The 14144-nt window shown below is 45.6% G+C and overlaps 1 protein-coding gene across 2 annotated transcripts in view; it reads right to left on the reverse strand.

The window, feature by feature from the left end:
• Window positions 1-11085, reverse strand: part of COP1 (COP1 E3 ubiquitin ligase) — a 124804-nt gene extending 113719 nt beyond the window's left edge. Inside the window, exons 1-4 of one of the 2 annotated variants that reach the window (XM_083867433.1) lie at window positions 10285-11085; window positions 3582-3641; window positions 1995-2092; window positions 624-688 (exon numbers count right to left, since the gene is read on the reverse strand). In XM_083867433.1, the coding sequence (XP_083723559.1) occupies window positions 624-688; window positions 1995-2092; window positions 3582-3641; window positions 10285-10607 (546 nt within the window). In that variant the 5' untranslated portion in view covers window positions 10608-11085. Of the gene's footprint in view, window positions 1-611; window positions 689-1994; window positions 2093-3581; window positions 3642-10284 lie in introns of both variants that reach the window. The other variant, XM_083867432.1, reaches the window with a different exon arrangement.
• Window positions 11086-14144: the final 3059 nt, after the last annotated feature.

A 14144-nucleotide genomic window follows, 5' to 3' on the forward strand; every position in this document is an offset into this window, starting at 1 on the left:
AAACAGGCAGGTTTTTTGGTTCATGTCATATATTCTTTTTGATCTTAATATACAAGAGGAACCACAGGTGGTTCTGTTGAACTGAGGACACAGACCCTGCTCTGATTTTCTGTGATATGAAGCAAGTGTAGAGGATACCCAGGCAGTTTTATGTGGCATCTGAACCAGAACACCAGACTCCAAATGCATCTTTCCCCCTCTTGTGGCTGGTATCAGCATTCCTCCAGTTTCCTGACACAACACAGCTTCCCACATGTGATCAGACAAGCCCGTGGCACTTCTAATCATTCACTGCTCTCATTGTAGCTGTAATTTCCAACACTAAATGAAAATTATTACCTTTAAACAAGTGTACTTCCATGGGCAGTTTCCCAGGTTATATGCAAAACATCTAAGGACACTTGCCTATGCTAACACAGCTTCTCTCTGCACATATTGCTGGTGGGAAGAACAGGAGTTAACAAAGTAGAAGGGATCTACTGCCACTGGCATTATTCCCTCTTAAAGCAAGTTAAAGCACCATCTCAACAGTGCAATCTCTTGTCAGTTAAGTCATGTAATTACAATTGCTGCACAGAATCATTAAATAAAGTAAAAAAGTTGGAACATACGGTGCTACTCACTGAATGGTCCAGTTTGAGTCTTTTCTCCTCAGATCTTTGCTTCTGTTTAAGAATTAATTCATTAACTAAAAAACATAAATAAGATGTCAAAGAGATGGATTTAAAGCTCACCAAACCAGTATGAAAGATTCTACCTCAATATTTTTATTTAGTAATTAATTCCACAGTAAGATGTTTATCAGTAATTAAAACAGAAGATGTCTCCACTTTTTTCTTTAGCAATTTATTCCTTGGTGGATTTTTATAACATAGGAAGGCTTTTTTTAAAAAAAATCAACAAATACAAAGCCTACACATTCTCCAAATTGACTCAGTTCCTTTTTCTAAACACCCATGGTTCCTTGAGAAAGTTTTTCAACTCCAAGGCAAAAGTATGTCACAGAAGAGCATGAGGGAGATAAATCAGGTAATGCTCTATTATAGACCAAAAAATAAGCACAGCTGAATAGAACACCTTTTTCTTTGAATTATAATATGCATTTCTAAAGATATATTTTGCTATAATTTTATCCCAATCCAGTGAATGCAAAGAGAGAGAACTTCAACCCTTTGCACACAAGCTCTTCCCCCTCCAACACACACCTCGAGTCCCTGGACACAGGGGTACAGAAACACTTTGGCCCAACATGTACTCCAAGACCTGCCTCAGCACCATCTCCAGCACAACCTGATGAGCTCTAAATCAGGATGCCCATTTCTGAAGCATTCCTTGGCTACTGTGGCTTTTCAGACATTTATTCTTAAATTAGATCTCAGTACACAAAATCAAGATTTGCTTTAATTTGGTATTTCACATTGCAATGGGTTCCCTTTAATCCTTGCTCCACAAAACTAAGCTTTAAACTATATTTCCACCTAGCAACATTTCCTCCCTCTTTAAGAGCCAATTAGGATTGCACATAGGTATATGTATGGATATTTTCTCTGTATCTAATTTACACCTACATCTATCATATGGGCCTCAGTACAGCAGCCAAAACAGCCCAGTATCTAATACAGCCTCCACCCTGTCAGTGTCCAAGCTCTGTAAACAGGGCATGTTCTCTTTTATTAGGCAGACAAGAGTGCAAGAAAACAAAAGTAAAGAGATTCACATCTCTAGCCATAAGGAAAACAGTTTTGCTTTTCATAGTATGGAAACAGCAGCAAGTTAATCTCACTACTGTCACTCAGCACATAAAGCTGCTGGAGGCAGTGCAGTATTAACAATTTATACTACTAACCTTTTTTATATAAAAGTGACAACCAGGGCACTGATATTTGGATTTTGTTTTCAACATCCAGAAGACTGTAATTTATAGGACAAATTTACAGGTGCCTGCCTTTCTCAACAACTAAGATGTTTCTCATGCAAGCAAGCCTAAAGCTCACCTAAGAAGTTGGGATAAAGATGATCAATGTTGTCCACAACATAGTTGCATTTGGGACATCTGTTATTGTCCTCCAGGCTCTGGTGAATACATTTATAGCTGTTCAAAAACAAAAAAAAGCAAGAAACAAAACAAGTGAGCCCATGTGAAGGAACAAAGCATAAGCACAAGGTAAATAATATCAGCCTTGGACAAGGTGCACTATTTGTGTTGCCAGCTAACAGCTGTGCTGCCAAGAACCTACAGTGGAGTCAAAATGTTCCAGTGTTTGAACTCAGAGTGTGCTACAGCAGAAAGCAAAGGTTTCTGGCAAGGATTACAAAATTTAGTCAAGTACTTCACTCTTATTTCCCTGAGGATTACTGCAATGTGGATACTCCAGCCACAATACCATCTCAAATTCATGCTCCCCACCACTTCCACAGGCAGAGGTAGCAAACAGATTGAATTACTCAGAAACAACTCTTCTAGATTAGCCAAATACTTAGCAATCAATATTAAAAGCATTTTAGGTAACTGAGCAGAGGAAACACCTTCACCAACTTCTCATATTTCTCCCCAGGCCTGCTCTTCTCATTATCAGTGACTTCAGAGGTGCTCACTGCTGAATGGAGGGACAGAGGAATGAGAAGATGCACTTTAGCATCAGGTTTAAGCATCTCAACAAGAACCTGCTTGATGTCAGCTCCTGATAGAGACACCAGGTGGTAACAGGGCTCCACTCCTTCTAAATAAAGCTATTTCAATGTTTCTCATCTTGGAGCTCTAAAAAGTTACAGGTCACAGGGATAAAGTGTTACCACAGAGGGCACAAAATCGGCTGTTATCTTACCTGTTGCAAGTCAAGACACTTCTGAAAATTACCTCAATCTGCTGCTTGAGAAAGCTCTTTATACTTCTATAATATTAGTTCTTACAAGGTTTATTTCTAATCAGCAGACACCATAAGAGTATAATATAGACAAAACACTGTAGGACATCATGGTTCAATATTTCTACCAATCCCTAGAGGAGAGGAAAAGCAGCAAGTGGTTCCAGAAATGCCCCTAGAGGTTTCTTGCACTTCTCCATGAAACATTTGCTCTTCATGACAGCCAGAGATAACACACTGAAAAGTAACTGGGGCCAGGCCAATTCAATACAACAGGAGAGCCTGAAGCATATCCTCTTACAAGGTTTAAAATAATTGCAATATACAATGTACAAGCCACTTCAAACTGCACATGGTCTTGCACAAAGGCAAGGAGGAGCTGCCAGCATTGCTCCCAACACCTGTACAGAGATGATGCCAGGAGGGGTAAATTAATAAACTGTTCTGACTCTGGGTAGTGGGTGTTACCAGCAGTTTATGAACATTTTATTTCTTTACAGAGGAAATATGGTGACACAGCACTATTTGGTTAAGACACTTGGATTATTTTTTTTTTAATCTAACAAGTACCCATCTTGTAAAAATTTATCTCCTCCTCTTCAGTGTCGAGACAGAAGACAGAAAAGAAACTCAGAATGAAAGGGAATCAAAGCAACACCTGTCTGTACATCCTGTAAGAGATGAACATTTTATGCAATACAAGAAACCAAATATTACCAGAAGCTGTGTCCACATTTCGTCATATAGGCTTCTTCAATCATATCAAAACAGATGGGGCTGAAAACAAAGCAAAACAAAAATCAGAAAGATGTCTTTTTATGTTAAAATAGGAAAAGTATTATTAATTCAAAGCAACCACCTATTAATGCTTAGGTAATAATCTCCTATATGTAAAACGAAAGGACGTACCAGTGAAACAGCAGCCCGGCAGTATAAAGATCAAAAGGGCAAACAACAGTTCTTTGAACTCTGAATGATACTGCAGTTTGCTACAATTACAAACCAGTAAGTGTTCACTCTTAAGCTTTTTAACACCTGCCGACAACCCAAGCAAAGCCAGAGAATCTTCAACAAGCAAGGCTGCAGAAAAATCTTCTAACCATCTGTACTAGATTTCAAACAACATGTAAAACCCCTGATTTTTTTACATTAGTAGACAATGTATTTATAAATTATACCAAAACTACTTTCTCCTTTTTTTTTTTTTTTTCAGTCAATAGCTATCTATGATTTTTAAAAGTGGCAGGAAGAGGCAGAGCAGATCAGAAATAGTAGTGATGTCATGAGAACAAGGACTAATAAGTGGGTGGAGAAGGTGCAAACGAAGGGGTGTGCCTGCAGAGCACTGCCAGGGTTGAGGCTGCAGCAGAGCAGGATGAAACCAACAGGCAGCAGGTGATGCAAAGCCAAAGATGGGAAAGGTAGAGTAACTAGTTAGTGACCAGAGCACAGCCAGCTCTCTGCTGGGGATTGCCAAGAACCAAGCAGGGAGCTGAAGAGAACGATGTGCAAGCCAGCAGTGCTCCACAGGAACTGAGCACAGGAGAGGAATCCAGTGAGACAGGTAGTGGAAGAAGTCTGGCTCGTCAAGTGTCTGTGACACGTTGGAAAGGAAAATGAAACACAAGTGAAAGAAGAGGAGAGCTGCATCCATCATACTTCCATACTCCTATGGCTGCTCTCCCTGATAACTGGTGAGATTTGCTGTCACATACATACTCATCTCCAGGTCTTGGCCAGCTATCCAGCAAGATGCATGGGCAGCAACATCACAATTCTGCACAGAACACGTGGATCAGCTTTGTCACAAGCTTCACCTTGTTTTCAATGCCTTACAGAGATCCAAACACTCTCACTCCCTCGAGTCCACACCAATCTCTGTTCCGAGAGGCTTTCACCAGCACTTGTTTTCTTCAGAAACAGTCTCCTCCCACCTTCTGCCAACAAGACAGTTCTCACCGAAATAAGCTGTTAATAAACTGTTAACAACTTCTGCAAAGCAGGAATCTTTCTGCACCCAAAACCCAGATCAGACTGAAAAAACTAATGCTTATCTGAGCAGGGGAGGGGAGCACCTTCAGAGAAGGCATTCCCCCACTCTGTAATCTATTTTAGAGTATACTAACCTTTGTTACCCCATCAGAAAACAAATCTTAACAAAAACAGGAGGGAGGAAACATCTCTTAAATACTTTTTAAGTACACAGAGGAGAACCTGTGGCTAATGCAAGCCTCGGCTCTAAATCACCATACTGGAAAACACGGCTGTCATCAAAGTTTTGTCCAGCTTAACATATGAGCCAGGTTGTCTTAAATATTCCACCAAATCGCCTGTATAAACACAATGTAAAAGCAAACGAATCACACCAGAATGCTACTCTCTGAACCAAGTGATCCATCCCAAAAGTGGCCTTAAAATAATTAATACACACCTGTCCCTCTTCCACCCTGACCGACCTTTTTCTACACTTGTCTCGAGCAGCACCAACTTCAGGAGTCCACTTTTTACAAGTTATTTAGTTTCAAGGCACTGTTTAGTCAGAATAAATTCCAAGCAAATTCAGCCAGCATGAGCAGATTATTAGCAGGAGAATAAGGCATCTCAGAATTCTGTCAGCTGGCCTTTAAAAGAGGAAGTCAGAGACTTAGGGTTAGATGAGTATCTAAGGGTAGTTTCTCCCCACTGGCGATGAACGGTTTCTTCTTCTTCTAGTGAGGTACGTGCTCTGTGTGTCATGCTAGAAACTGCTATTCACCACAGGGCCAGAGGTGATGCACCTAACAAGGCTGTAATGCTCCTCTGTCTGCAGGAGAACATCACAAATTACAGCTAAAATAGGCAGATTACCTCCTAACATGCCAGTCACACGAGATCACTGTTCCCAACCTACTCCTTCATACCAGTTTGACTGGAGAAGTGACAGGGCCAAAAGAGTTGAGAAAAAGCAATCAGAGCCAACAAATACAGCTATTCAGTACCAAGGACATCAATAATGGTACTGAAGTTTCCATCAGGAACTGTCCGTCCCCGTCTCCCCCCCTCCCCTCCCCCCTCAAATGCTCCCTGATTTACAAGTGGAAACAAGATTGAAATACTTTAATACTTACTGAAACCAAGCTGACTGCAACACATGAAAATTGCAGCATAAGAGTTGTCTGAAGCTAATCTGACACAAAGGAAAAGTTAGGAAAGAAGTGGAGTGATGGGGACTTGAGACATACTAGAGTTTGGAGTATGCACTGAAACAGGGAAGCAGAAGTATGGTGAAATCAAGGCTTCTGTTCATGAGGTGGCTTCTTCTCTACTTGGCTTAAGCAGCAGAGTCAGGTTAAAAGGATGCAAATGACTTCAGCAAGTCAAAAACGTCACTGATCTCTAGGAAATAAGGCATCAGTATGTAATGAATGCTATTTTTAAATCCAGCACTGCAAAGGCTTACCGTTCTTTCTCTGCAGGGCAGACCTCAAACATTTTAAACATCCATTTAAATCAAGTTCATATCTTTAAGTTTTGCCAGTTGTTTTCCAGGCACCTCTCAAGAGTGCTAAAGTCACCTTACTGCTACACAAACACCTGGCTGAAGTGGTCACAATGAAATCTAAACACACTTCAACAGCAAACAAGATTCATTATAGTGCCTGCCTCCTATCCAGCTCCTCTCTGGTCTAATCAGAGACCAGGACTTGCTGCAGGCTCTGTCCCTCCCATGGAAGGTGACCAGGTTAAAGATCACTGCTGTTACTATCTACTCACTGTGAAGCTTTAATATAACAACAAGTAGTACAACTCCTGTACACGGTCTGCAAACTGCTTGTTGTGTTTTTACTTTGTGACTTCAGGGCAAGTTAGCAATATTCCTTAACTAAAATTGCCTTCCAGACCACAAACATGGGAACAACTACATTCAGCCCATGCCTGGATTAACAGGTAACCAGCTGAGGAAAAAACTGGTTTTAAAAACCCATGAACCTGCAAGTCCAGGTGGAATACAGCCCTTCCCACAGCTGAGCTGTGGTATTGGGTGCTGATCTCCTGATCATCATGCAACATCCCCTTTTCCATACATGATTTGTGCCAGGGCTCAGAAACAAGGACTGGTATGAAGCAGCCACTGAAGAGACAGGTAAGATCCACTCTATCCAGGGAGCAAAGCAGATAGCAACTGGTTTTAAAGAGGTTTGGTCAATGATTAATTGACAGGGCTAATATAAGGCCTGGGAAAATTAAGCAATTACATTGCTGGGCAGGAAAAAATCATCTGATTATAAGACTCCCTTTCAGACACTCTCCAGGCAAGTGGAAAGACACCTAGCTACTGGAGCAGCACAAAAATACCTTTACATTCTGCATCCTGCACAAAGAGAAACACAGTTTTCCCTTTTTATAATAAAGTTGTCCACTAAGTCAGACCTATTTGCAGTCCTGACTGCAGTTACACATTTCCAGGCAGAAGCTGATATTCACCACAAACAGGAGACACTTGCAAACTCCCGAGCATACACTTACTAAACATTTCACAACCAAAAGTAGCAACACATGACAGTGTTTACCCTAGAGCCTCTGCCTCACTTGAGACAGTGCTTTCAGAAGACAGGCAGGGAGCCTGCACATATTAACACTATCGAGGGAATTTCCACTCGCACCTTGATGTTCAAAATTCACCTGAACTTCTTTACTCTTTCCCACCTTCCATCTGTGGCATAATCTATCACTGAGTTCACAGGTGTGGCTAGCAGCAACTCATAGGTCATGTTTAGAAAAATTACCAAGTGTTCTCTGCAGCTGGCAGCAGAGTTGTCCTTACACAAAGAGGGCATAGGGGGAAACTTGTGTTTCTCTCGCTGAGATATGTAAACCTTGTTTAAATCAATTATTTAAGCTAGCACACACACCTCTGCCTTCCTGGACATTGCTCAAAACTCCAGAGCTGCCCAGTTTGGTTGATTTCTATATAACTATTGCTAACTCAACTTTAAAAAAGGGCAGATACTGTAATTTGAAGCTGGAACAATAATAAGTAAGAACAAGCCCGTTAGCCCACAGAAATATAGAGCAATGAAAAACCCAAGTTAACTATAATCATTGTCTGCTCTTAAAGCTTCTGACCTACACTTCAATATGCTCAATGTGGCTCTTGCAAATCCTAAGAAAAGACATTCTGCCCTGAGTATTACTGGGCTGATTTCTTTCCTCTCACTTGTTCAGTCTGTGGTGCTTCTCAATGAGGAGAAAACAGCTCATTACAGGCTCTCCTTGAAGCATGCACAGTACCTACCTGCAGAAAATAAGCAAGAACCTCAGCTTTTTGAACCATCTAAAAATACTTCAAGTCTACAAATTTGTCACGGGTGTAATTTCCTTTTCAAACCCCTCATTTCTACAACAGGCAACAAAATAGGAAATAAGAGCTGACTAAAAAGGGTAGGGAGCCATGCTGGCAGACCACTAGCGCCAGAGTGTAAGAATTTAGGGAACAGAGGACAATGGGCACTTCGAATTGTGTTCATAATCCATGAGCAAACCAGCTCACACCAAGAGCTCCTAAATCCACCTAACATGGCCTAGAGCCAGAGCAGAGTATCAGCTGGTGACAGCAGTCCTCTCATCCCACTCCGCTACTGAGCAAACTACTCATACTACAGTAATAAGCAGTAGTTTTTGACTATTACTTATTCCTAACAAGAATTACTTACTGGTTTTCCTGCCACTAACTTCTTAGCAGCTTCGGGTTTTCAGTTCAGTAGCAAAGGTATGTCCTATCAACTCTGCTAGACACTTTACAAGCTGTAAAGTTAAGCCTACAGGGTTTTGAGACAATACCTGTCCTGCAGGAGATGCCTCACATCCAATCCTCACCTGTAAGTCAGAGCTTAAGTTAAAGCTGTCAAAATCATCTTGGAAGCTGTGGCTCACTGATCTTTTCTTTACTATTTCCTTTCCATACATGAATTTCTTACAACTTGATCTTTTTTCCCACTACTTCTTCCCTGTTTGCCTTTCTCAGATACAAACACCAACCTTACTTCCTGTTCTCACATCTTAGCACATCCAGCCAGCTACAAAAATCAAACCTATTCCTTATGCTGGGAGGTTTGAAACCCACCAGCAATGGGTTTTCCTCAGAACTGCAAATTACCATCAGTTCTCAAAGCATGGGTCTCAATTTACCAATTATGTTAAAAGGTGATTTCCAGCTATGAGCTACAGCTCTGCCTGGATGTTAGAAAAACAACATCTGAAAAATGTTTAAACTATCATAGAAGGAATTCCCCACTAATCTGGTTTTAGGTGCCTGCCTGACACAAAACTTACTGCTGTTTCGAACTAGACAACCTTTCTCAGCAACACAGGCAAACCAAGGCAGCTCTGCTGGAGCTATCAACCATCATGAGGCCCCTTGGAGTCCCATCCAGAGGGGCACTTAGTCCTTTGCTGAATCCTCTTCCAAAGATCAGAGGACTCCAGACCACTCGAGGTCACACTGTCCAGGAAAACAAGGCAGTTGCTGTGTTGTCAGAGCGCTGTGAGGAAACATCTCGTGCTGCAGGGCCTTTCCAGCAACTTGGGTGCACTCAAGGAGGAACCTGCCAGGAATAACCTGGTTTTGCTTAAAAATAGAGAGGGTGGAGGCAATGCTACTACGCTGGGCCAAAACCAGACAAAATCAGAGAATCAGTTAGGTTGGAAAAGACCTCTGAGATCATCAAGTCAAACCTATGACCCCACACCACCATGTCAACTAGACCAGAGCACTGAATGCTATGTTCAGTTGCTCCCTGAACAGCTCCAGGGATGGGACTCCACCACCTCCCTGGGCAGCCCATTTCGATATATAATCAACCTTCTGGGAAGAAATTCTTCCTAACATCCAACCTAAGCCTCCCTGGGGGCACCTTAAGGCTGTGTCCACTTGTCCTGTTGCTAGCTGTCAGGGAGAAGAGTCTGATCCTCACCTGGCTGCAACATCCTGTCATGGAGTTCTAGGAAGTGATAAGGTCTCCCCCTGAACCGCTTCTCCTCCCTAGGCTATCCCTCTGCCCTCCCAGCTCCCTCAGCCGGTCCTGGTGCTCCAGCCCCTTCCCCAGACCTTTTCTGGACCCGCTCTAACACCTCCATGTCCTTCCTGAATTGAGAGGCCCAGAACTGGACACAGGGCTGGAGGTGTGGCCTCACCAGAGCCCGGTTCGGAGGGACAATCACTTCCCGAGTCCTGCAGGCCACACTATTTCTCACAGAGAGAGGCACAAAAGAGGGAAAACCCCAAAGCCACAATCCCCGGAGGGCAGCAGCCGTTCCCTGGCCAGGAGGGGCTGCCGGCCGCTCCCTCCTCCCGCCGCTATTCCACCCTCCCCAGGCTTCCCCACGGCATGGCGGCGCCCCGGCTTCCCCCCGGCGACATATCGCGACATATCGCGCTCACCACACGAAGTCGTTGCTCTTGTCCTCGTAGGAGTTAATGAGGCCGTTGCAGAGCGGGGTGAGCAGCGGCCTCTTCCTGCCGCCGCCCCCCGGCGCCGCGGAGGAGCCGCCGGGCCGCGCCGCCCCCGCCGCCAGCCGGGGCAGCCCCGGGCCCGACCCCGACACGGCGGCCGCCACCAGCACGGGCCGCGCCGCTGCGCCGCCCGAGGAGGACGAGCCGGGGGCCATGGCCGCCGAGGAGGAGGATGAGGAGGAAGAGGAGGAAGAGGAGGCCGGTGTGGCGGCGGGCGGCACGGCGGGGTGCGGCAGGCGGCTGCCCGACATGCCGAGGCCGGGCCGGGCCGGGCGGAGCGGCCTCAGCGCATCCCCGTGCGCGCGGAGGGGGGGAAATAAAGTTCCTTCAAAGAAAAAAAAAAAAAAGGAGGGAAGGGAAGGAAAAAAAAGAGAAAGGCGAAAAATTCCCACACAATAAAAAGAAAAAAAAAAGGCAAAAAAAAAAAAAAATCCCCAAAACGGCGGCCCCGGCGCGGCGCTTGTTCAAGCTTTATTGACAGGCGGAGAGCGCGGCCGCGCGTGCGCGGGGCGGGGCCGCGCCCCCGAGGGGCGGGGCGGGGCGGGGCCGCGCTCCCCTCACGGCCCGGCGGGAGCCGCCGCTGGCGGGGCCGGGGTTTGTCTCGCACGCCTCCGGCCGCGGGTTCGGCTCCCGGCTCGGGGGCTTGGGGCCACACCTGGGGTGTGCGCCAGGAGCTTCCAGCCCCGCCTGAAGCCGCTCCCCCGGCTCCACAAATCTAGCGGTGTACAATCCTGAAGGACAAGTCTATTGAGGAGTGGCTGAGGGAGCTGGGAGGGCTCAGGCTGGAGAAAAGGAGGCTCAAGGGGACCTTCTCGCTCTCTGCGGCCACCTGACAAGGGCTTGTGGCCCCGTGAGGGTGGGGGTCTGCTCCTAGGCAACCAGCGATAGGACAAAGGACTTAGTCTCAAACTGTGCCAGGGCAGGTTCAGGCTGGAGATAGGGAGGAATTTTTTCACGGTGAAGGATGATTACGTATTGGAATGGGCTGCCCAGGGCGGCGGCGGAGTCACTGTCTTGGAGGTGTTTGAGGAAAGGCTGCACGTGGTACTCGGTGCCGTGGTCAGGCTGAGGTGGTGTCGGGGTGGACTCGACCTCACGGGTCTTTTTCAGCCTAACTGAGGCTGTGATTCTGTGATCTCCCTCAGAGCGCTGAGGGGAAGGCAGCCAGGCCTCAGAGGGAAATGTGCCAGGCTGTCATTCACAAACCCTCCCTGAGCCCCCAGCACCACAGAGAGATCCCAGATGACTGAAGGGCAGGGCTGACCTGTCTCTCACAGGATGTTCTTCACCTACAGTTGTACCTTAGATACGTACCCCAAAGGGCAGCTCTAAGCATACTGACCTTTATCTAGCCCAATACAAAGAAATGGATCCATGGACTGAGGCCAATTGTGTGAAGCTCAACGAGTGCCTGGTTCTGCACTTGTGTCGCAAAACCCCCGGGCAGTGCCACAGAGCGGAGGAGGAGGACCTGAGGGTGCTGGTCAATGGCAGCCACACCTCAAATGCTGTGTCCAGTTCTGGGCCTCTCACTGCAAGAAAGACTTCAAGGGGCTGGAGTGGCTCCAGAGAAGGGCAACAGAGCTGGGAAAGGGGCTGGAGGACAAGTCCTCTGAGGAGCAGCTGAGGGAGATGTAAGAGTCACGCTGAAGAAAAGGAGGCTCAGGGGGAACTTCATCCCCTGACAAGAGGTTGTAGCCAGGTGGGGATCAGGCTCTGCCCTCAGGTAGTGACAGGAGAAGAGGAAACAGCCTCAACTTGGCCAGAGGAGGTTCAGGTTGGACATTAGGAAGAATTTCTTCATCAAAAAGCATTAGAACAGGCTGCCCAGGGAGGTGGTGGAGTCACCATCCCTGGAAAGGTTCAAGAAATGATTGCACATGGCACTCAGTGCTCTAGTCTGGGTGACAAGGTGGTGATCAGTCACAGGTTGGGCTCAATGATCTTGGAGGTATTTTCCAACCTAAATGATTCTGTGAAAGATGTCTGGTGATGTGTGAACAGCTTTTCCCAGGTTTGAGTTAGCTCTCTGCTGCCTGGGTGCGTGAGAATCTCAATGGTGAGGACCACAGCCTGTTGGGTTCCTGTTTCCCAACAGCAGGCCTGATTTTACAGAGCAAGGGCAGACCAGTTTCTGCACAAGTTAATTAGTAAAGTGTTAATAAAGGATGCCTCAAAGATGTTTTGGGCATTATGAGAAATGTTGCTCCCAGACCCAGCCTTTTGCAAGCCAAACTAAAAAGTTCAGGAAACAGAGCAGTTGTCAACTCCTTGGCTTGGCCAAAAGTACTGTGGAGAGATACCTGCTGTTCCCTTTCATTTTTCTTTCAACAGCCTATGGAAACATATTGCCTCCTTTGCATTGAGTAACTGTATTTTCTGCAGCCAGCTTTACTTGTCTAGAGTTGAGGAGGCAGCTGGTGAAACACTTGGCCATTCCCTGAGGAGGGTAATCCTAAACCCAGGTATGGGAACACACCCAAAAAGATCAGTGCTGCAGCACTGCTCCCAGTAAGGGCAGCGGAGTGAGCCGTAAAACCAGTATGGGAGCTGGTAAAACTGGTCTGAGAGAAAAAAAAAAAGGTGCTTCAGGTAGGCAGTATTGGTCAGGAGACCTCCCAGGCATGCAGCAGGCTGGCAGGGACACTGGATGATAGATGTCCCAAAGGCAGCAAGGCAAAACACAGCTTTGGGTTTATCCTGGAGATGCAGCTGAAGGAATTGTGGAGTGCTCCTCATGACCTCCCCTCTCAGAGGTGCTGGAATGCCACTGGGTATTTGCCTCTCTATGTTTGCCCTTCATGGTGGGAAGAATCACCAAGGCAGTCAGCAAAACCCAAAATGTCTCTTGAGGAATTTGATTCAAGGCAGGAAATTCAAAGGCAGAGTCCCTGTGAGATCCAGGTCAGCAGTCTCACCTTTACAAGCTGACATCTGCCATTAGAGTCACTCCCATGATTTAACTCTTTGTTGCTATTATTAAAAATACCTTTAAATATAGTTCTGGGGGCTCTTTTGTGTGTTTTCTTTTGGGTTTGGATTTTTTTTTTTTAGCCATTGGGTTCCCCTGTTTCCTGTAAATAGTTTTCTGACTGGTAGGTCTCAAGACTAGCTCCATAAAGTCATTGAAATGTAGTGATCCCCCTTGTTTTCAGTGGAAGCAAAAGCGAATTGCTGTTATTTAGACCTTTCTTTCAGCCTGGCTGTTGGTGTCTGCGTGCATCTTACTTTGTATTGGTAAGAGAAAGGGAAGTCTCATTTCCTTCTCTTCCAGAGCGATCAAAAGCTTTATGGATGAATGTCTACAATGGACTTTCAGAAGTGGTAAGCAGTAGTACTGGCAATAGCACAACCCTGTGCTTCACACTGAAATCCTGGCTGATCCTTGAAAAGCCTTGCTGATGCCATTACTGACTGCTCTGGAGAGGAAAAAATGGCACAGGCAAAAGCTGTTAAAGATCAAATATATGACCACTTATGCCTATGCATAACTGGCCTTCACAACATCCCCTCACCCACAGCCCTGGCAATGTGTGACACCCAGCACTTCAATACCTAGGGGAGATCTCCCTGATTCCTGAGGTTTAGGATACCATTAAGAGCTCTTGGAGATCCTCTGAGTGAATCCTTTATTTTCACTACCCAGGCACATCTGGAGCAGCTTCTGGCTCCTGGAGACACTTGTTTCCTAGAGTTACCTTGCATACAATCCATGTATACATCCTAAGGGAAGGTAAGATGCTACTTACTGGAGATACCTGTGTGTTGTATCAGGAAAAAGAGCATGA

This window comes from Zosterops lateralis (genome assembly GCF_965231275.1).
Source record: "Zosterops lateralis genome assembly, chromosome: 9".
In the NCBI taxonomy this organism is placed as follows: domain Eukaryota; kingdom Metazoa; phylum Chordata; class Aves; order Passeriformes; family Zosteropidae; genus Zosterops; species Zosterops lateralis.